This window comes from Scomber japonicus, chromosome 21 (genome assembly GCF_027409825.1).
Source record: "Scomber japonicus isolate fScoJap1 chromosome 21, fScoJap1.pri, whole genome shotgun sequence".
NCBI lineage: Eukaryota > Metazoa > Chordata > Actinopteri > Scombriformes > Scombridae > Scomber > Scomber japonicus.
Window position 1 is genome coordinate 12263712 of NC_070598.1, and position 24453 is coordinate 12288164.

General features: G+C 37.1%; 1 protein-coding gene across 1 annotated transcript in view; it reads right to left on the reverse strand.

Moving 5' to 3' along the window:
* The window catches only part of vipr1b (vasoactive intestinal peptide receptor 1b), a 46889-nt gene extending 23113 nt beyond the window's left edge, over positions 1 to 23776 (reverse strand). Inside the window, exons 1-3 of the mRNA XM_053342218.1 lie at positions 23632 to 23776; positions 12317 to 12407; positions 8148 to 8258 (exon numbers count right to left, since the gene is read on the reverse strand). Of these exons, the coding sequence (XP_053198193.1) occupies positions 8148 to 8258; positions 12317 to 12407; positions 23632 to 23685 (256 nt within the window). The 5' untranslated portion in view covers positions 23686 to 23776. The remainder of the gene's footprint in view (positions 1 to 8147; positions 8259 to 12316; positions 12408 to 23631) is intronic.
* Positions 23777 to 24453: the final 677 nt, after the last annotated feature.

Sequence of the window (24453 nt, forward strand, 5' to 3'; positions counted from 1 at the left end):
TGAATGCACAAAACAAAAAGCCTCCTTTCATCAAGTACAGCAATGATGAGGTGAATCCAGGTAAAGGCTATACTGTATTTGTTCATTGATTTTCAGTGCTGTATATACAGACAAGCAGATGCTTTATTTAATCTAAGGGATGGCTCAGTCGTGGATTTGCAAAAAGCTGGGATTCAACAACAGCAATAGGTCACTAATAGTTTGTACATTCAGAGTGGATTAAAGTGAAGCAGGAGAAAGTAAACATTTTAACTCCAAAACTACAACACCTAGTCTCACAAAAGTTAAGGTCACTTCAGTTTGTCTTCATTTTGCACATTTTCATAAAGAGTCTACATATGCAAACTTTGAAAAACACACTGCTGTCTGAGTACGTTTCAGCAGCTGAATATATGTTCTTCAAAGCCCTGATGCTCTTTAATCTGATGCTATTTCTCAACACTTCTAAGTAAAATATTCTGAGTGGTGATGAGGAGGGATGTAAGCTGGAGAAGAAGAGCAGGTCTGGACACTGAATTGCATAGAATCAAAAATATGCTGAAAGTGCTGCTAAAATTCCAGGAAAATTATGATTAGTTTATGTTTGACATTCTCAGTTTGAAAGCCTTTTAGGGGCGATTTAGAGTCAATTCTGAATTCAGTCCCCAAATGAACAACATAGTTCTTTCTTACTTTTGATGACACATACTGCCTCACTTTAGTACGATCTCTGAGCTCCTACTAAAGTGAGGCAGGACACCAAATGTCTCAGGTATTTGGGTTTAGTGGCCGCCAAGATAAGCAAAAGTATAAGTACATAACAAACTGTGAACATCATTGAGAATAAAATATAACAAAATACAAAATATGGATTATTTCCAATATATAAATAGTATATTCTTCTTAATTTTGGCAAGTATTCCGATAAGTAACAAAGCTGATATAAAAGTTGACATAAAAGAACCATACTTGAAGATAACTTTTATAAAGAATTGGCTGTAATCTTTTAATTTTGAATAAATTGATAAGTGAATGTAGGAAAAATGTGCAGGGATGGTTCTAAAAAAGTACCATTTGCTTAAATTCTACTGACCACTTGCTCTGGTAATACAAACTGCACTATAAATGCAAATGTTTCAATGTTTGTTTGGACCATTAATCACTGTCAAAACACAAATCACAACAAACCTACAAAATAAAGAAACTGTCATGGTTTGTTCCGCTGTCCATCGACAATTTGGCTTAATGATACATGGCAACTCAAAGTAGTTGTCATCTATCATTCAGTTCTGCCTCAGCAGGAAATAAAGGTCAGAAGACTATGAATATTAATTTGTGTTTTCATTCTTCGGGGACGAAAAAATCTGCAATAACAGGAACTTCAATGTCCAGCAGCATGTTTTGGTGCTAAAATATCTACATCTCAGAAAAGAAGTGGCTCAAATTAAAGTTCAAATTGCTACTGAGGTGTAACAACCACATGACCAAGAGAGTGGTAAATGTGTCTCTGATCTGCTCAACAAATTACTTTATTGATTCTGATATATGTCTGCTGCAAATGACTATCACAGTTCAAATTGCTAAATCCACAAACCCTGATAATCAAGGTAAAATATCAAATCAAGAAACAAGTCAAAATGTCAACCTGCTAGATGAAAAGTCTGAATATCTCAGTGATGGAAATCCTCTTTTCAAATACTACTGACATTTGACTATGCTGATAACTTCAAAATCGAGCCTGGAAACAGATCTCAACATTATGTCATGTGGCTCACTTCACATGTCCTTCACAAGGACAGGAATTTTCTGAAAAGACATATATGATGATATTTGTTCAATATTTATGCTTATCAGTGGCATTTAACAAACTTTATTTCCCATAAATCCAACACATTTGTGAGCTAAACATATTGGCTCGACGCAGGAAAAGTTCCATGAAGGAGTTGAGTGGTTGTGGATGGCTCTGACACGTCACAACATAATAATAGCAGGAGGGAGAGGAACAAACACTGTACACGTCTTTACACTGCAGAAATTACAACTAGAAAGTTGAAAAATGGCTTCATAAAAAAGCATTTGGTGGTTTTATGGATTAGGCCAAACCAGATTACAGTGAAATATCCAAGTATCCATGCCTGTAGTTATTTTAATGATGCCTGTAGTTTTTTCTATGAGCTCAATAAAAATGATAAATAACAAAAAATAATAGAATTGAAATTTTTCATAACAACTGCTGTGGTGGATGCAGAGCAGTCAAAGAATATAGAAAGTAAACCCAAGGAATACACTTCATTTTTTCAGAAAGACTGTTGAAAGAGACACTAAATCAGAGATTGCACTGAGTTACAGAAGCGTGTTCCCGTACATGCACAGTGGCGTCTACATTACACAAAATTATTCTCAAGAGACTCAATCTCTATTATTAGTCTCTGGAACTGTTTCTAAACAACCCACCATAAAAACAAACTCTTCATGGTGAAGGAAGATGTCATCCTGTACAATGATTTGGCTCATTGACTTGCTTTTTGCTTTTAATAGTTTTTGGACAACAATGGAGGCCTGCGGCACAGAGGTTTTGGACACACACACACAGAATAGGATAAATTCATTGTTGGTTAGGTTCTGCACATGTTACAATATATATAGGAGATTGCTGGTGATATCCTTTCACAGAACCTTACAAATACAGATGCTGCCTTATATCAGCTTTCACAACACTGTCTGTGCTGGTGTATCGTTACCTCACAAGTCAGTTCAAAGCATTTCTAGATTTTTTTTATTATTACCATCAGCTTCATAATCAACTGCTATCATGCTGGCATCAGAACATGTGGGGTCTAAAGTGCATCCTCCATCTTTCAAGTGTCACATTTTCCCATGTCTCTAATTTGCTGATTGACACTCTGAGGTGATAATGCCTGCACTCCCAAAGGCAAAAAAAAAAAGAAAAGAAGAAAAGTTCACACGTTAGGATGCATAAATGGCTCAGTGGAGATAGAAATTTCACATTTTACCGGTTGTTTAATAATGATGGATTGGCTTTTTAACACCCGCAAGATATACAACGGTGAAAGAGCACAGCCACTTTTAGAGTTGTGGGATATAAACTCACACAAATATGTAAAACAGTTGTGGTACAACCTTGAAAAACTTTGTGACAAATAACTTGAGAATGCAAGGTGACAGTAAGCCATTATGGGCAGAAAAACAGTCCAGTGATCATTTACCCTATTTGTCATCCAAGTAGTGTATTAATCCTGTTGTAATCAATACAGTGGTAATAATCCAACACTAAATTACAAGTTAATCTAGATTTAAACATAATCAATCATTTTAAAGAGTATGCTAATTTGATTTAATTTACTTCACTTTATTTCCCGCAGTTGGATTAGAGAATCAATGGCACTCCCCTGTTTGTACAACATGTACAGCAAAAAGCACCTTATCTTATCTTTATTGTAAACCACTAGAATGTCTCTGACAAAATGTGACAAAATTCACCTTCAATCTCACCCACAATCTCAAAATGCTGTTTTTTCACTTTAGTTTTTAGCTGTAGATCTGTAGAGTTCCTTGTATGCTTTTTTTCCATGTTTGGACAGTACCAGACTATCTGTCCCCTGTATTTGTCTTATATTTATTCTTGTAATACAGCCGTGGTCTTTGTGCTCTTAGCTGACCAGTTATTCTTTAACTTAAAGCAGACATAAGAATTATCAATTTTCTCACCTAACTTTCAGCAAGAGTCAATAAACGTATTTCTGAAAATGTTGATATTCCCCTTCAAGAGCTGTAAACTAAAGCAAAGTTTAAACTGAACAAATAAAAGATGTAAAGCTAATTCATGGTATCCACTAATCTACAGGTACAGCATGCATGTCTTTTTGTACTGCAAGAGTAACTACAAAACAAGAGAAAAATGGAAATACTAGTGTCCACGATTCAGAGAAAAACAATAATTGCTCTGGTGGAAGAGCAGAAAAAGTAGAGTGAAGTAAAATTGAGGATTAATGAACCATTTGATTACATGTGTGTGTACGTGTAGATTTGAAATAAACCAGCAGAATGTGTCCTTTTATCAGTGAAACCCTGCTGAAATCAACCAAGTTAGTATCTTGTCAATACTTGGATATTAGCACATATCTAAGGATTGACCTGTTGGGTCATTCAGACGGGCGCATGAGAGAAGCAGGTAAAAATCTGAACGAAAACCCCCCGAGGTGTTGAAAAGATAAGGAATGGAAATCCATCAGCACAAATTTGAAAATGGCTCTCTAAGTGGAAGGGAAAAAGCTCTGGAGGAAAGGTTTCACTTAGAACAAATATTGGGTGGCCACACTAATCTGCAGCATTGTTTACCCAGCTGTAAAGTGTATTTAATAACTCAACATGGCATTCAAGTCAAATTTACAAGTCTTCCAAATCAATAAACCAAATAGGCGTTAGATCATGTGCACTCCAGAACGACACACACAAGCATTTTTTTTATATGCCAGTAATCAGCAGGACATAATGTGTCTATGCTTTCCAAATGACTTACTACTACTTACTTAAAGTTAGGCAAATGTTGTTGTCACGGCAACAATAAACACAACAGGGTTAAGGTTAGGGGACGATCAAAATTAATTAACTTGACTCGCAATTGGAAATTGCGGTTGCAAATGGGAAGCAAACAGTGGAGACTTTGCAAAGTCCACTTTTGCTAGTTTGGGTAAACTATCCACACAACCCACCAATGGAGAAATTTGTCAACTTTTATATACACATCATATACAAAGTTACATACAACTTCACCACAGCTATGAGTCATAATTTCTACGACTGTTAGAAGGCATCTGTCACTCAAACGTAACTAGGTCATTTCTGAGCGACTGGCAAACCTATTGTGTCATTTTTCTTGGGAAGATGGGTTTCAAATTTAAGACGATACAGAAAAAAAACATGTTCACAGGATGTCAAAAAATGTCCTATTTATTGCTTTAATGAACTCTGGCTTTTGCTCATACTATTAGATTGAGCTTTTGAAAACTGTAATTAGATCAAATCACAGAATAATACTAACAAAACATCTACAAATATACATATACATCAAACTGTAGCAGAGTGTAGCTGTAGTTTATTTTATTTAGTTTTATTTTGAGGGAAGGGTTAATGTCTTAATGGGTTGCTTTTATTTATTTTTTGACATGGGGTGAATATTTGGGTTGTAAATAAATTTGGGATAGTTTATAAATTATATATGAGTTATTGGAAGAGTAGTGAGAAATGGGTAGGGATTTTTTCTTACTCCTTTTTGAACATTGTTATTTCTTGTTTTGTTTGTTTTATTTATCTGTTTTTATTCTTATGTTCAAAATAAATATTCAAATTCAATTCAATAGTAATTTATTTTACCCCCTGTTTGATTGTGTTTTCAAATATTACTCTGGTGCATTTATTTACCTTATGTATATCACATTGAATTGCCTCTATGTTTAAAAATGCCAGTCCTTGGCTCATGATGGAAGCATGGAAATAGAAATCTCTTGACATTAAACAGCAGCAGTCAGGTGTCAAATGACAAGTAAAAATAGGTCTTCAAAAACAGCTAAAACATACTGGCATCCACTGGGTATAGGCCAAAATTTGGCTGAAACAGTCTCTAAAATGACTAGACTCAGTATAAACCAGTTGCAGAGCATGGACGACTTGTCCATGCCAATGTAATGTATGTCCCAATTATCTCACCAAGGCGTTTGACATAATGCTTAAGTGGGCAGCTATCCAAGCTGACATGTTCAATTTTCCTGCTAAATAAATCGAAGTGCCATCACATATATCTTGTTCTCAATACAGTCCTTATTGAGGCTGCATTGGTCTTTAAAGGCAGAGAGGTTGTGTAACTGCTTAACATCTGAAAAGAGATCTTACACCTCAGGATGAGTCAATGCTGCAGAATAATTCAATAGAGACCTTGAGGCACCACACTGAGTCTGGACAAGGACGAACAAAAGAGTGAAGCAGTAATTTCTAAATGGTGCCTTTGAGTGCTTTCCTGTTCACTGTGGTAAGAGTCAATTTGAGTGACCCATTGAGTATTGATGACTTCGTAAGCGGAAAAATTTCCTGAGAGCCCAAGATTGTAACATACGCTGACACTTATAAAAATGTCAAAATCCATGGAAGTTACCTTTTGTTGTGATTTTCTGGTGTATGCAAATGAAGAATTATTCATCTGTTTTTGAAAAGGAAACAGGGGAATATCATTGTGACCAACAACATCTTTGTTGTCAGTCACATAGCAACAGCAATCATATAACATGCTCGACTTCACATGAAATGTGACACATCTCATGGCAGCATACAGTAGAAGCACCAGATTAACACAAACGCCCCAAAGAGAGCAGGTTGTTAGTTGTTGGTCGGAGGAAGGCAGCAGCTAGAAAAGGGCCATTTTCAAAAAATGTATTTCAGTCAAGTTATTTTGATGTCCTTGTCCCTAGAATGACATTGAAATGTGGTGACAAGAAATCATTTGCCATTCATAACAGGCGCCTTCTTTGTAGTCACCTAGCAACAGTGTTTTCATGGCTTAAAATAATCGAACATGGCGAACTTTCTGTATCACTTCCAAAGTTGAAAATTCAACCACACAAATTAGTTTTGAAGGAGGTCATAGATGTCATCATTCGTTGGGGGTACCGATGAGCGACATGCAAAAAAGATATTTGGCCAGTGCAGCAATTCACTGTCAACTCATCGTCTTCCTCTTTACATTACAAAGCTACAGGGTTAACAACAGAGGCTAATTTTAATCTATTGTTGAGCCAGGGAGCTGATGGAGTAGGAGTTTCGATGGTGCAGGTATGAGTAGCAGGGAGCAGCAGCAGAGGAGTTGATGTAATGAGAGCAACAAGAAAGGACAAAGAAAAAGAAAAGCAAAAGGCATCCATGACCTCAGATTCAGACGAGCAAAATAAAACATTTCTAGATTGCACACAGACAAAAGCTGAGGTGCTAAACGACTGACTGTTACAAAGACACTCTTATATTCTTGGTGCACTCAAATTGATGCTGCGTCAAAGAGCTAAAGAAGAAGGTTTACTGGAATTACGGCTCCTTGTAGAGAGACAAAAAGAGATTTAATAAACCCCCAAAATTTAGTCAGTGTTTCTCTTTCTTATCTTAGGTCAGTGAATCAACTCCCGTCCTCCCCCCTCTTTGTCTGTGCTTGTTCCAACATAAAGGTTAAGCTGGTTTCCTCCTTGTTTTCATAGACCCTTACTGTAATCTGCAGCTGAGTTGACATGCACATTAAAAAGCCGATCATTCATTTGGCTCATGTAAATGCCACATGTTGTGTACAGTAACCTGGATGAACTTTTATCCTGGGTTTGAGGCACCTGGAAAAACCCAAATATGTATCTGAAACGTTTATCAATTTTTTTTTAATGCATCATACTAGTTTACAGCATCAACACTGTAATGGATGAGTTTTTCCAGAGCATAAAGGTTCTGCTGTTTAAAGTGCTGGATGTCTACTCTTCTCACTCTTTGAAATGAGGGGAACATCACATAAAAACGGTCAAAGTTGTGAAATCTTACAGATTGGTCTTGTAAATAATCATGATGTAATGAATAATTATGTGGATTCATAAGGCTTATGAATCCACATCCACTTTGTGCTCATTGCATAAGAAAACTGAGTTTATCGCTTTGGGCATTCTGCTGGGTTTCTTATAATTTCACAATGTCCTCAGGAGGTGCTGGCGAAACTATCAGTTTGATGACTTTAAATGTCCATTTGCACTTCATCTTCAGCATCTACCCAAAGGCTCAGCAACATGCAAATACACTTTTAAATACCAGCATACTCACAGCCAGAGAAAATGTGAATAAAAATGGAGAAATATACAAATGTCTCAGCCTGCCCTGAGCTAATGAGAAAAATGACAACAGAAAATCTTGTTTTGACACCTGTAGGCTTGTTTGCCTCACAATAAATCATTCCATTAACACAGCAGGACTTAAATTACTGATATTTAAATGATTTTACTACAAGTTGTTAATGTTTTGACTGAGTAGAGCTCTACTATTCCTGAAACATGATAGTACACAGAGAAAGTAAACAAAAACCAAATAAAGAAATCAATAAAAAAACAGTCCATAACTGAAGGGAGATGGTTTACCTTTGTGCTGGTCACTGAAGTAACTGAAGTAAGTTGGACACATTATTGTAACCACCTCTCCGAGTCTGGCTGTGGGCCAACAGGCGATTATATCCCACATGCCTTGGCAACCTGCCAGGAGAAGACAATTAACACGCCATCACCTGAAGTTACACACACAAAGAGGTTTTCTCAGCTATAATTTTTAGGACACTGCGTTGACTTCCATTCATTGTGGACATCGTAGCCTTAACCTTGACCTAACCTCAATTCACACCTCACCTCAAACCTAAGGAATGGACTTTGGTCCCCATGAGGACTACTGGTCCTGACAAGGTTGGTGTTTATACTGGAGATGGTCCCCAAGAGGTAACAAAAATATGAACACACACACGCAGACAAAATCAATGCTGTGGTGTGTGTGTGTCTTACACCAACACATAATTAAAAGGAGCATTTTTTTCATTTTTAATTCAGAAAGTAAATGGTAAGTGATATATTTTTTTAATAAAAAAGACAATAGTCTTGGAAAGAAACATAAAAATCTACTGTATTGATTCATGAAAATCAATATTTAATCAGTTTGTCATTTCTATGAATGTTTTTTTAACAACATCAAAAGAAAAGAGGATTAACTCCCCTGGACTTTCTTTCTTGTCTTTGTATCTTCAGAATATACCATACTTTTCAGGAGCTACTTTTATTTATGACCTTCATTTATTTCAGTCCGTTCTTTTTGAAGGATCATTTAAGAGTCCTCTGTATTTCCACACAGGTGTTGTCACTTGAGCCTAATTTGACCTCTACTCTGGACGGTGTGGGCTTGTACAGATGATGCTTGATTGATCTCACTCTCCTTCTCATTCTTGTACTTTCAAGGGTAAAACAAATTATACCTTCACCACTTTTAATACTATACATATTTTGGTTGAAGGTCTGATACCACACCTCATTCAAGTTCACGTTATAGTGAGCAGGAAATTGAGATATCAGACATTTATTAGTCACTGCCTTTTTGCATCATCACCGACAGATGTTGTCTAAGAAGGCCAATATTTCCATACTTTAGATGGTGGTATTGGCACTCCTTATAGTGCACTATAACAGAGTTATTTTGGCCACAGTCTTTACATCAATGCCAGCAAGTTCTTTACCTGACCTCAACCTGAGCAGAGATCTAATCAGCTAGAATAAATTGAAGACACCTTTGAAAGTGTGCAAGACCTTTAAAGGATAGCATTCAAGTCAGTCTTAAAACAACAATCAGGTGTCCATGTGAACACTGAAAGAGGTTTTCTTTGCTGGAATCATTCCTCCTGATCATACTGGCTGTTAAAATATCCCCTTTAAATGAGTTTTCAAAATGCATATAAAAGTTGATATGAAGCTTATATGAAGCTTCAGCAGTCTAAGTTAGTAATATAAAGTGGATATCTGACACATTTACTGTCTTTTTAGCATCAACATTCTCTCTTTGTGTTTCCTCAGGCAGTGCTACCCTGCTGAGCCATGGTGGAAGTATAGTAACAAAAAGAGAGACTTTGGCACTAAAAAGACTGTAAAGTTGAAAGATATCTACAGTATTTGACTCATTTAGATGACTGAAGCTTCATCTTAGCTTCAGATAAACTTTAAAATATATTCTTGCACAGAAGGACTGTGGATGTTATTCCCTCATCACTTACATTGTAAATACATTATGGAGGGGTCCTCTAATGATCAGTATGAACAGAAGGAATAATTGTTGTTTTAAGACTGACTTTAAAAATTGTAAACCTGTCCTTTTTAAAGTCTAGAAATGACCTTCTGTGGTTAAAGCACATATAAAGTATGAGCATAAATTAAGTGATGATGTGGTTATCACCCAACACTGACACTCAATTTTATTAAAATATGTAATCATGACATAACATTTTGACAAAATAATTGAAATGAGAGTTGAGCATCCACAAGCCCCTCCTCTGTATAAGAAACAGTCCGCCCTCTGGATGAACATGCTTAGTAGTACGCTCAACAGTATCAGTGGAATATAAATAAGGTGATGAGTTACTGAAGTGTCTTTAAGAAGATACCAAAAACTCATCTACAGTATATTTGCTTTGACAGCTCATTGTAACAAAAAAAACACCACTCCCACACCACATACTATACATACTACACAGTGCATTAAGTGAATATATATAAACTGCTTGCATAGAAACAGCTTCGCTCCTTATCTATGCAACGACCCTCATTTCTCTACCTCCCTATCTGCTTCCTCAACAGGAAGGTTGTGGAAGTTGCTCTCTGATGTCACATCCCTAATACTGTAAATGAATTAGCAGTGAGTGCTTTTGTAAGAAACCATACATTCACAGCCTGTGCTAATGTAATATATTTATACAGATATTGTCTTGCAATTCCTAGGCTTCCATAAAGAAGAATAGGCATAAAAATGAAGGGGAGATGGGAACATTCACGGATTCGCTTTGGTGCGCTGGCATAAACATGCACAATTCATTTGCCCCGATTTAAAAAGTGTATACTGTTTGGGATTAACTTGTGATGCATTGTTTGTAACATCTTTGCATCAGTAAAAGCCAATGTATCTATATATAATTATTAGTAGAGGTCCTGTACTTTTATTATTTAGACATTTGAACAATAACTTGATATTTAGATTGATTCCTTCTCTCTAAACTGCCTTTCAAGAGTGTTAGCATGATACAGCTAAGTGGTGTGCTGCCAGAGAGCACTACACCACATAGGACTTATGAAAAGGCCTGTTTGTGACAGTGTTTTTTCAGAGGCCAAAAAGAAACAGCATAAATGAGATACTTACTGAGTTGCAGTACTAGAGAAACAAAAATCCATTGTAAAAATTGCACTTTTATTTGTTAATTTTGCTGTTAAATTTGCTATATGAGGAGGTTCTCTGTACCATAATGAACTGCATAGCATCATTCTTTTGCTTTGGATCTAATCACATTGTGTTAAATCAAATTGTGTTTAATTGTAATAGGGGGGAATCGTATCCTATTGCATTGATAGTTACTTCATATGTTACTTAATGAGTTGTTGGCAATGCATCAAGATCTCATCGGCCTCAGTGATGGAGATGCACATCCTGAGTATTCTAGCATGCAGTGCTAAGTGTTTACAAAATGGCTTTTGATATCATTCCAAAGACGCTGTGACACTACACTCTGACAGAAAAGAGTTCATAATTGTGCTTCCTCTTTAGGTATCTGTCTGTCTCAGGAATGGTTCATTGCTTGTGTTTTTGTTATTTCACACTTTCCTGGAGCTTCACTTGGGTGTAGCACGTCTGTGCACCCAGCGGTTGACCTGCACTGAAAGGTTGTGACATTAATTTCAAGTACACGTTTTTTGTTTCAGCTTTTAGGCAAATGGGAGCTCAAAGGCTCACATTATATCTTGTTGATTTATTCTGTATAAAAATTGTGGTGTAAATATGACAGTTTGTGGTTTTATGAGGATGTTGGTAAAGCAAATAAATGTATTTCCCAAAATGTCGAACTATTCTGACCAGTGATTGGTCAGCAGATCTGAGCAATGAGCCCTAACAGTTTATTCCAGACTCCCAGTTAAAATCAAGGGGTAATTGGGCATTTTCAATTTCAACAGTTTGCCTTTACATCTTCCCATTCAATTGATATTATATATTATTATTATTATTATTATTATTATTATTATCTTAAGATGCATCTCTTTTCTATAGCCTTTTAATAGTCATGACACTAGTCACACTGCTTTTATTGATCTATTATCTATCACTTATTTAGTCCTCATAATTATGTGTGTTTTTAAGTTATGCAGCAATTTAAGTTATACACCAATTTTAAAAAATCTCACACACTCTGTCCTGGTTAGGGAAGTTAACATTGTGTGATTCTCAAATACACTCTATTAAAGCTTACAATCATATAACTCTGAATATATAGAACATAGTTTCTTTATCTTAATAAAATGTTATTTTAATCTGCTGTGATGGGAAAAGTTGTCTGAGGTAAAGTCAGGTAATTCAACTATGCCTCTGGAAAAACTGGTTTGGTGCTTTATCTATATACCCCCACAGTGTATTACCTTACCTCACTATTTACTTATGCATGCTGTTCCCTATTTTCTCTAAATAGCCCGCTGCACACTCTAAACAGTCAGAGAGCGGAAAATATGTTTTCGAGAATGACCTGAAGTGACGTTCCCAGAGGTGCTGTTCTCGCAACGCTCTTTCTCCAGTTCGATCTCGTTCACCACGTCACACATCTGCACTGATAACACCTGTGGAAGAAAGTACATTGAAGTGTCAAGAATCGAATATGCTTCCATCACACCACAATTAGGCACTGAAAGAATTCATATTCAGCGAAGTCAAGGCCGGGGGTATGTCCTAGAAAATATTTTATTTTCCCTTTATCACATTCCTGCAACCTTTCATGCAAAGATTCCTATTAGACTGAGCCCCCTGCTAATAATGCAGTAAATATACCGAAATGTTATTTCTGTCTGAAATCCAAATGGCGCTCCTTCTTGCCTGACAAATAGATGCTATCATGCAAGTGGATTAGGGTGTGGAGAAGTGAGCCAACAAATAATATGCTGCGATTGTTCATCTGCATCAAAAGTGGCTGAAAAATGCAGGCTGACAGCCACTGGGTCAATGAAAATGTGTAAGATGAGCAGCAAGTAGCTTGAGAAGGTCAGTGGAGATGGAGAGAGAGGTAGAGAGAAGCAGTTGATGTGTATTCATGATCTCTCAGGAAAAGACATCACTGTATTCTGTTACTAAAGCTACAGTGCTTACAAGACTGAAGCTGGTAAAGGTCAGAGTGAGAAAATCACTTAATGTATTTATAAAGTGTACATTTCATATTCTTTAATTGGTCCTTGAAGATGTCTTGTTTTCTGTCATAATAAACCTCGACCACCCTGGCATAACCAAACATGAAGTGATCCTCAACAATCATCCAGTTATGTCCTGTTACGTTCAGAGTTGGTCTCTCAGTAAATGTGACATTGCAAAAAGCAGTAAGCAGCACACACAGACACTCCAAACTGCCATTAATGAAAAAGGATACATCTAAGGAAAACTTTATTGACCTCCTTCTTAAGTTCCAACTGAAATCACATTTAATCATCCTTCTTTGCACTAAAAATAATGTCAGCATGTTTTTAAAGTATTGTTAATAGTTTTGTATTACAATGAAGAAAAAAGGTATTTGGAAAAATATCAGAAATGCTTTTTCTTTGTCTTGGCCAGCTGGGCAGGCATGTCAAAGGCTTGCTTTATTGAAGTTAGCAGGCAGGTTGCAGGTGTTGCACCATACAGAACAGAGACAAAGTAAACAAACTGTTCTAGCTACAAGTCATGGACAGGCAGTTTGTCTCTAACAAGAATTTTGAAGGGCAATGACCAAACCAGGCCAGCATCTAACAGGTCCAATGTTAACATGCTGTTTAATGTGCTGCAGCTAAGTGGCTACTTACAGTAGCTACCTAGCCTGTAAACTGATATTAGTGATGCACTTTTCTCCTGTAAATATTTTGTTTAGTTGTTTTGTCCATTAGATGAGAAGGAGACTATAGCAGAAAAGCTAATGTGGGTTGCTGTTGTGCTCTTGTGTTGTGTAGCAGGATGCTATTAGGCTCAGTGTGACGTAATAGGGTTAGGGTTGTAATAAAAAGAATCAAAGAAATCAAAAAATTTGAAATGTAAATATTTTCTGTAATATGTTTCTGGCAGCTCCAACATTTGTGTCATAGTTATCAACACATTAAAAGGCCTTTCCATTGAAATGTATTCAGATGGGGGTTAAAGCAACAATGCGTGGCATAAATGTTTGTTCCACTGAAAATTGGTGCATGCTGAGTTTCAGGTCACATCTGTGAGGTCAATTCAATTTAAATATATTTTGCCAGGATAAACCTCTCGGCACTAATACTGCTTTTTTTCTGTGCCCTTGGTACATATGTTTAAGAAAAAAAAAACTCAAGACCATTAAAACATATCAGCGTATTAGTGTTTTGAAAGCTAATGCACTATTTTAGTTTATTCCAGTAGCCTATATACATTTTTTTGTAATGTGAGGTACAGTTCACTGTCTATTCAGTTCCTTTAATTCTGTCCACTATGCTGTCAATACCAAAAACATTTGCAGACCAAGTCCTCTCAACTAAATGACAGAATATGTAATTTGTCATTGCCTTCTAAATCAACACGTACAGTAAGGACATTTCCTGATCAGTCAACGTTGTCAGCTGTATAACATTGTTTGTCATTGCTTTCCAAAACCATTATAGTTGACTGTTACATAAATGATGACTGTGGTTGAGGTTAGGGAAGGATGACAGTCACAGTTAAAGGAAAATAAGGTTTACTGTCAGTAAAAATAATCAGCGATTGTCCCTGTCTAAGTCCCCTCCCCCCATGAGATTTGACAGCACCAGTAACAACACGAGACTACTTTCACTACCAAAAAAGATGAAAAAGCTACTTTCTGCCAGGATGTCTTTTTATGATACTACCAAAAGGAATTGCCTATGGCAGAAAATTTTAAAATCCTACACCTACAACAGCAGCTTTTGAATATTAGTCTCAAATATGAAGAATCCACATTAAAATCTATTTTGGGAGTTCTAAGTATAAAGGTTTTTAGTGCTGAAAGAAGTGTAACTGATTCCCCTAAAACACTGGATGTGCTGCCGTAGCCAAGGGAGCTACTGTTGACTCATGAACATCACTACCAATGCATTACAGGCAGCAAAGGCAATAATGTGCATTATGCAATGCCCCCAATACTAGGTGGACAAAATTCCTGTAATATGTGACAAAACATGCAGGACATACAGTACAAACTTTAAAATGCCTCCATGCTGTTTACCACCACTTCCGCACACTGTCCTCTCTGAGCTTAACTCATTGCCTTACTCACTCCTATTCCCCCTGTGGATGAGGTCGTCCTGACACTATAATAATCCAGTGAACTGTGCTCACAGGAGTCTTTGCCTGCAACCGATTACAGCAGAAAAGCCAACATATCCTGACGTAATAGCAGAGCACTGGCCAGGAGGCAAGAGATTAATCTAGTAACATTATCTGTGCAGAGCAACATGGATAGAGGAGGAAATCTATGGGTGGGCAGACCCTTTGATAACCTTATTTTTGATTAGCATGAAATTGATTGTGAGGCAATGTAACAATGGAGCACTTAAGAGAGGATTTCAGTCCAAAAGACCCTTGGAGGGGAAGGTAATACCTTATGAACACAGTGTACTTTAAAGACATAATATAATATTCAACCTGCACAGCCTATTCTGAGTTGTATCTGTATCTAAAATGATTTAACATAATGTAATCCTAATGTCAAATAGAGCTACTGTCACACAATTCAAGTAGAAGTATAATTACTTTGTAAAGAATAACGTCTGTTTAATAATATTGAACTATTAAAATACTTTTCGATCAGCATATATCATAATATGGTAAATGTATGAAAAATTACATGTAAAATAATCAAAATTATGTTCACATTGAACATTGAACTTATAGCTGCTATTATGATGCATTACCAACTGTGCCCAGAGATTAACTGCCTCAGGCATGCAGAGATCCCAGAAGCCCCAGGTGTTTGGTACATTGATTGACTGCACATTAATTACTGCAAATCAAGTCAGGCAGGTCCTGCAATATTATCTAATTGAGGACCTGTTTGATGGAGGGAGCATGCTAGTTTCAAGACATTTATTATTTTGTGCACACAGTGTACAATATATAAATAAAGATATGTTTTCATAGGGATAACCACAAACTAATTAACACAGAAAAGCAGCCAACAACTCCAACATTAATGCAGCAACCAAACAAATTTCTCATCAATTTAGTGATGGAACTGGGAATAGATAATAAGACCTATAGAATATATTAAAACAGGCAAGCTTACGTTAAAGCTGCACTCATCAATATTTTAATATTAACAATCATTCACATGACTGTAAGTTGAGCAAAGTTGCTTGTGTTATAGAATTCTATACTTCGGCATATTTTGTCTCATTGCTTTCAGTTTTATGGCTCGCAACTTCACTGTTTTGATTGACTCTCTTCTCATCAATGTTGTTTTCAGCAGCGGTAGTAGGCTGCTTTTTTCAACAAATAAGCTCTGATAAACCCACTGTAAACTACCTGCCTGCCACCAGACAACAGAAAGACAAAGTTATTGACGAGACACTGAACATAGAGGAGCATTTCACAGCTAAAGGGACTGATTCCCTCTGAAGTTGGTTGGGACCAAACACAGCTCAAATGTCAGTAAATATTGAATGTACATTCGCCAGGTTCCAGATATCTCAGCTTCAGTATGAACTTCTTGAATCTTTGTTTCTTTGTGTATGCTGGATCCAAATTATTTGTAATGTCAGATTTTGTAAAAACCCATCAACTCCCAATGAGTTGATTAATCAGCTGGTGAATTATAGGGGTTGTACAATAAAAGAAAAAAAATATGATAATTTATACCTCAAGCCACACAGGGGTCATTTTTACCAATATAATGCCATGCTCAACATTCACGCAAAGTCTGGTTGCATAGCAACAGCCATTGTTTGGACATCTTTTGACAAGCAGGCTGCCATACCACAAGCTAGAGCTAGCTAGATTTGATAGAGGAAATTGTGGTGTAAAATGCAAGTGCGCAAAAGACAATGAAAATGTGAATGAGGTTCTTATGTACACCATGTACCAGTTGTGAGGAGTGTGTGTGTATCTTTCTTGAAAGGGTGGACAAGGCACAATTATTTGACTTTGTAAGGAAAATGCCTGTATTGCTTCATATAGCAAGAGCTTATCTGAGAGTTTTGCAGATACATTCTTCCATCATGACTTTACAGTTTTCATGCAAGACTTCGGTTGCAATAACGAGTGAGAGTGGCAACTGAAAAAAGTTCATGTTTATTTTGTCATATTTCCCAACCCTACTTATCAGCAGTTATTTTATACACACAGAAAATGTGTGTGCGTGTGTGTGTGTGTGTGTGTGTGTGTGTGTGTGTGTGTGTGTGTGTGTGTGTGTGTGTGTGTGTGTGTGTGTGTGTGTGTGAGTGAGAGAGAGAGAGAGAGAGAGAGAGAGAGAGAGAGCTCTGTTACTTTATTCCAAGTATTAAACACATTATCCAAAATTTGTTATCTTCTACAATCATTAAATTATTTAAATGTGTTAATTATTTTGTTGTTTGTTTGTTGTAGCTTATGAATTATTGAATCATTTCAAAATGTGCGTGACCTTTTTGATCTGTAATGAAATAAAGCTACTGTATAATGAATGAATAGTGAACGCTCCATTTCTTTATTCCCAATAGAGTAATTAAAAAAACATGCCGTCATCCAAAATTAGTTTTTTTACTGTTACTCAATGTTCTTCTTCTGCAATAGTTAAATTATTAAAGGTGTGAATTATTTTGTTGGTTGTTGTAGACTACAGTTTATTGACAAACTTTAAAATGCATTAGGCCTTTTCAGTCTGTAGTGAAACGGCCTAAAGCAATTGTAAACAAAACAAAACAAACAAACGAAATTAATTTAAAAAAAAACAACCTGAATTTTGAACTGTTATTTTGTCAAGTCTCAGATGAAAATTAACAACTTAACTGCTTCAAGAAATGACATATTTGCAATTACTGATTGCTGTTGTGGTAGGGGGTACAAATTAGTGCCCAGAGAAGCATAGAGAAACTTCCCACTTTCAGCAGATTAATGTGATAACAGTCTTCCAGTGTCGAACTCTACAAAGTGAAGCTCATTCAATTGTAGGAACAAGAGAGACGTATTTTTTCCAGCGGAGGGGCAGATTTTAAGAGGAAGATATGGTAATATTCAGACACAGACTGTGGGTTGTCTCCAAACTCAAAAGCTAAAACAATATATACATAAAAAAAAAAACACTGATAACCCAGATTTCCAATTCAACATGAAATAAGAATGTAGAACTTTTTTGTCTCTGTGTCTTCTGGCTTTTGGGAAATGCAGCCCAGTGGCAACCAACCTGAAGTTTCCCGAAAACCCCTTAATGCTTCATAAACAAGGGTAAAACTAGAGCAAAGTCTCTTGTCGGGGGAGGGGGGGGTGGGGGGGGGTGGGGGCAGACAAGATAATGGAATGTGTGCATGGTCTTGTAGGCTGCTGGGATCAAGCTCTCTTCATTGCATGGAGGTAGTTTATTAGTTCATGTGTAACCCTGTATATTGTGAATAGAGTCCAAGTACACAAAGAGGGAGACCAATGATAACAAAACAGTAAAGGGCAGAGTATGTGATTTATGGGAATCTATAAAGACACAAGAGGAGGGAAGGATCCTGACAGTGATTTACGCTCAAGCTCAAGAAGTTGAAGCCATTTAATAAGTGTCTCCTTTTTAGACATGCTGAAAGTGTACCTACGATATTGACGCTCTAGACAGCCCAGCCAAGGAGATCGCTATAGTGGGTAATGAATCAAAATATCAATCCCAAACTATGCACATGATAAGTGGACCTCTGCAAAGCATTTGGGACACACATACACAGTGTCTCCCTGAGCAAAGCATTGCATAAACACCTGCCAGCTTTGGTAGTTTGTTAGCACAGAGCTCATCATGATGGCTGACAGACTGTTGCTTCAAGCTTTTAGTGATTGTTGTCATTTAGAATGGTTGCCCGTCTTGCCTTTGTTTGAGTACACGATAACGATCAAATAAAAAATGAGCAAAGCTGACAGGAAAATGAAAAGAGAAGCTTGTGTCTGTGTGTGGCCAGACAAAGCATAGGACTGTGTTTATTCCCATCACACTCTTCACTTGGAGAGCAACATCTACGGTATATCATACATCAGGGTTGTCAGCTATCATGTTTCTGGCATGTTACACACAACTTTCACCTTTAGTCTAATGTTCTCACGCTGCTCAAACAATTTTCACACCAAAACACTGCGTCAGTAACACACAACAGGCAAATGTATTATGGTCAAAGTCTTTCTGTTAAAATAATGCTTAAACCAAGCGAATGACAGCTGAGCATTTGAAAACAAGTTTCATATGAGTGTCGATACAGACATACCTGACACTATCTAAAAAAGTGCCCTGTTGAGTGTTGCTCATGAAGACCAATTCCATCACATGAACATGGTTTTGGCACACTTCACTACATGGAAGAGTCAAATAACCAGCATTACTATAGATCCCACTGCTTGTCTTGGCAAAACTCGTCTTCTACTCTACCTCTGATTGGCGTGTACTTTTTGTGTATTTGATTGGGTTGGTTAGGTCTAGGCATGAGGAGTGATATTGGTTAGAGTTTGGGTAAGGGAGGATCTTGCCAGGAAAAATAGTGAGATCCATAATGTTTCCGAGACTTGGGAAACTGGCGCAGCTTGTTTTATGCCTACCTCACTCTACAGATGCATAACGAGTCCTCTCAACAATTTGCGTGAACAAACTTGAGACTTCTTTGCAAGAATGCTTTAGCCTCAGTTTTTTAGCATTGGCTGGATCGTATGAATTTTTAAGAATTTACTAAGAATTCGAGAGTTAAATCAACACTGTTACACAGGTCTTTCAAATACTTAAATTTTGGTATATCTATGATGATTCAATCAAAATGTTTCGTTTGGGTGTCATACCTAGAAAGAGGGATGAAGTTAATATTTGCATACGCTTGTTTCTCTTCTCCTATCTCCTCCTCTACCATCTGCATTGTGTTAAACAAGTAATGCTGGCATCCAGCCATTAACATGATTTTCTGTGCTTCCCTCAACAACACATTTCCTCACTGGATATATTAATGAAACATGTCAGGGTATGTTATTATAAGGCAGCCGTGTAGCACACCAGGAGCACACCGGAAAGCCATTAAATGTTTTCCACACTAGGACCTATAAGAGGCACTAAAATATGTCAACAAATGACGCATCTGGTTGATCTTTTAAAGCCTCGGGGTGGGCCAGACATTCAAGAGTTGACAGAGGTGAGGAGGAAGAAATTTTAACAGTCACTTTATTCAGTCCATTCTGCCTGAAAAGCACTTTCCCATGGAACCCATGCTGAGTGTCAAATGACTACAATCCCTCCAAAGCCACGATCATTATAATAATCAGACATCTTAAGCTTCTTAGACTTCTTTTCATTTTTCTTTCACATATTGCTGAACAAAAAGAGTTGTCATCCCTGATCACTGAAATTACACTGATATCTGTCAGAGCAGTCTGAGATAAGATGCACAAGTGAATCCCTGCCAGCAGTTATGGACCATGAGAGGAGCAGCAGTGGAGCTCTTCTGACATTTTTAATGAAGATAAGAGAAATGAGATGTAACTGCGGGTGACACATGGTCTTGGTGAGCCTATGATAAAAAAAAATCACCTGAGGCAAATTAGAGCTGATTTTCTTATCTACCTGACTACCTGATGGATGATTTTAGTTTAATGTAGGTGGGCTTCAACTTCAAGTCCTTTAAAATGTGTTTGTTTAATTCCTAGGATACATCAGGACACATTAATGGGGACATATGTTTTTTATAATTTTCTGTTTTTTATGTGCTGTTATGGTGTTGGATATCTATATTAAACATGGTTAAAGATACAAAACATACGGCAAACGCTCCCTGCAAGTCAAAAGCCCTGCTCTATTAGTTGCTAAGATTTTGTGTTGTCCACTATTTCAGATCAGAAATTGTCTCAGACATGTATGGATGTATTTGAGAGCTTGACATTTTGAGTAAGGAACAATGAGAAGAAGAATATCCTACTACTACTGTGTGTTTATGCAGCTGCCAGAAGTAAACTGAGATAAGCTAACTAATCAAAAGAGAGTGGGCTCATCTGGAGGGAGGCCCTTACGTGTGTATTGAATATTCCTGAGTCTCACTCACTGTGGCGTCCAGCCCCCATAACAGAGCCAGGGTCAGCTAACCGGGGCTAACCTGAAGCTTGGTAGTTAAAAACATGTCTTTATTAATATTTTGTCTCAGTTATATGTTACTCTCCCGGTTGACAAGGCTGCCACTGAACCTGCAAAGTAAAGTAGTTTCCACCAATGATACAATCTGAAGGCACCCCCAGTCAAACTGCATTCATAAATTCCAGATTTAGTGGGACTTGCTGTGGGACAACAGTGTTTCCTGCAACAAACACAATGTAAAGTGTTTTTTGTGTTTGTCAGGCACTACTGCATCATTCAGCTGACACGTTATCAGACTGGAATACCTTGTTTTTCACAAAAGAAAAGAAAAAGACAATTGACGCTAATACTGCATAGATTGCATACCACACTATTGAGCCACCCCGAATAACCGCTGAGGAAATGCCTTCACCACAACAGTCCAACCCGCAGCAATGCACCACCACACTAAGTAATGAATTAGCCTACACACATTACTGTACATGACCTGTGGGAGAGACCTTATAATAGTGGTGCACCTGTAGCATATGATTTGTAGTGGTTGGTATGTATGTACTTTGATATCAGTAGGGTGGTGTGTTTTGTCAGTATCAACACAAAGTCAGTCTGTGTATCATTATGAACATTACAATGAGTATACAAGCCTTCAACTCAACTGATTACAGGATTTAAACTAGGGCTGTAACTAACAATTTTTCACTTCTAATTCAATCCATTCAATTATTTTGTGTCAGAAAATGGTGAAAAATGTAACTCACTGTTTAACAAAGCTCATGATGCAACCTAAAATGTCTTGTTTTGCCCCAACAAACATCCACAACCCAAATATATTCAGTTTACTATCAGAGAGGACTAAAGACACCAGAAAATATTCATTTAAAAAGCTGGAATCAAAGAATTTTTCTGCATCTTTAATTTTTTTTTTAATTACTCAACACAATTATCAAAATAGTTGCTGATTAATTTCCTGTCACTCGACTTATCAATTGCAACACTAATTGAAACTGTTACTAGTTTTATGGTAATGGCTACACAAGCAATCGGAAAGAGAAGGAAATTACTTGATAAAAAGAGTTTGTTGACATCCAACTGATATTTCACATGACACTTGTGTTCTGTTTTTAATGACCATGTAAGGAGAAAAAAAACACATTTTATACTCTGATTTGAGCTAGTGTCATAATGCTTATTTGGTCATCACATATACTTGGAGCAATGTGACCTCAAGACTATTTGACTTCTTACTTACTTCTACACATACAATCATCATTATTTTGTGTCGGCTTTAAAGCACATAATGGTCTCGCTGCCCACTATTGAAACTTAATCTTCACAAGTACTGACTCAGCTGCAGACAAATGGTTTTTGAGTTTTTCTCAATGCCACAAGGATGTTTCCTCTGTGAATTGAGCACAACCTTGAATCAAATAAAAGTGAAAGAGAGGTTAGTTTATTCAAGAGTCACTTTAGAAAATATTTTTTCCAACAATTTCAGAGGCCAGATGTGTAAAACTCTGTACAATTGCATGACTGAAATTGTGTGTACGCACAAAATCATAAATACACATTCTTTTTGTCAGATTTATAAAGCTGTATTTTGGGATGGTTGTGTTTCATAAATCTCAGTCATTGTGGATGGGTGCATTACCTTCATTTACACTTTCACAGTCATAAATATAGTTATGAAAATACACCCTTAAATTGCTGTTTTCACATCAACATGCTGCTTACTCCACCTGTCTGTATATCTGTCAATGAAACAGCTGGCATTGCCCGCAAACGCATATCTTTATCGAGTCTATATCATTAATTCATCACATGGACCTGTAGACCATCATCAGCAGTCATATCTCAGATATATAATCACTGATTAGTGTGTAGTCCTCAACAGACTTTACAAGATGTGACACAATGAGAAAAAAAGGATATTAACAGCAAGAGATAGTGTTGATTCAAATACAATATGTGGTCAGATTTATCACACACACACACACACACACACACACACACACACAAATAAACACAACGAGTTTGTTACTGTGCTTTACAAATCTCCATGTACTGTGTATACTAAACGATTCCGTGTCTCACCTTATATGTCATCATCTCCTCCTCACATCAACCTCAGATCGCTTTACATGTTTACGCATGGTCTAAGAATGTGTGAAGTGCGCACATTCTGTGTTTATACGAGAAATTGCGTATGGTATGCATGATATTTGTGTGTATGTATCGTTTATGCATCTGATCTGACCCCAGGTGCTCATGTGAAGATTTTATGAAACTCTACTAAGATAGATAGATAGATAGATAGATAGATAGATAGATAGATAGATAGATAGATAGATAGATAGATAGATAGATAGATCAACCAATAAGCTGAAGCATGATCTCCAAACTCATCTAAATTTGGCTGTAAAAGGTCTCATTGCGCTCCCTCTGTGCTGACAGAACAAATGTCTTTCATATAAATAAAAACTCATTCCATGCTGTTTTGCGTTGACTATATTAAACTGTCTCTCCATCACACACACCATTAAAGACTGTTTTTTCTTATACAATAAAAGAAATAAGATTGTTCTTACTTTTGGCAGATATCCATAGAACACCAGCAGAAAGAACAGCTGTGAAGCATCCATCCTGGATTAAGTTTTGGAGTTATCTGTTTTTGTGTTTCCTTAATAATGGCTGAACTCCGTAAACGCGTTAAGGTGTGTGTGTGTGTATGTGTGTGTGTTGTGTTTGTGTGTCAAGAAAGCGAGACTGTATTTGTGTGTGTGAATGTGTTCAGATGTGTGAGGTGAGACGCTGCTGTCGTCGCTCCATCGGACTGCGCTTTTTTCTCTGTGCGCTCCTCCAGCAGGCAGGATAGCTGTTTCTGTACCCGCCCATTCACAACTCCAGACCGCATGCCCTCGGAGACAGTTTGTTACACGGCTGTCAGGCTGCCGGCGATGGACTCGTGTGCTTTAAGGAAGATCTAGGACGTTCACTAATTGCCTGTCGTGTAACCCGTGGCTCCACTTTCGTGATGCCAGTGAACCTTAAAGCCCAAATTGATTTTGTCTAAACATTTGACTCGATAATTATATAGTAGGGAATTCCCTGTATTATTTAATTGGTTAATGTGTCTTTGAACTTCCAGCCTAAGAGAAAACAGAGTCATGATTCCAAACTCCCCAATGACAACTTTGACTATTATTCCAGTAATATGGATTTCTCATTAAGAATTCATTAAGGTCGCTGCTCTGCTACATTTGGGTTAATTATTCAAAAGAAATCTTCTGTCAAATCAATTTAAACCCTGCCACAAAAATAGAAAAAAAGGGTTTGCTGCAAATTACAAACTCAAATAGCTGCCTCAGATGTTTTTGACAGATTACATAGTTATTTCTGGGAACAATATT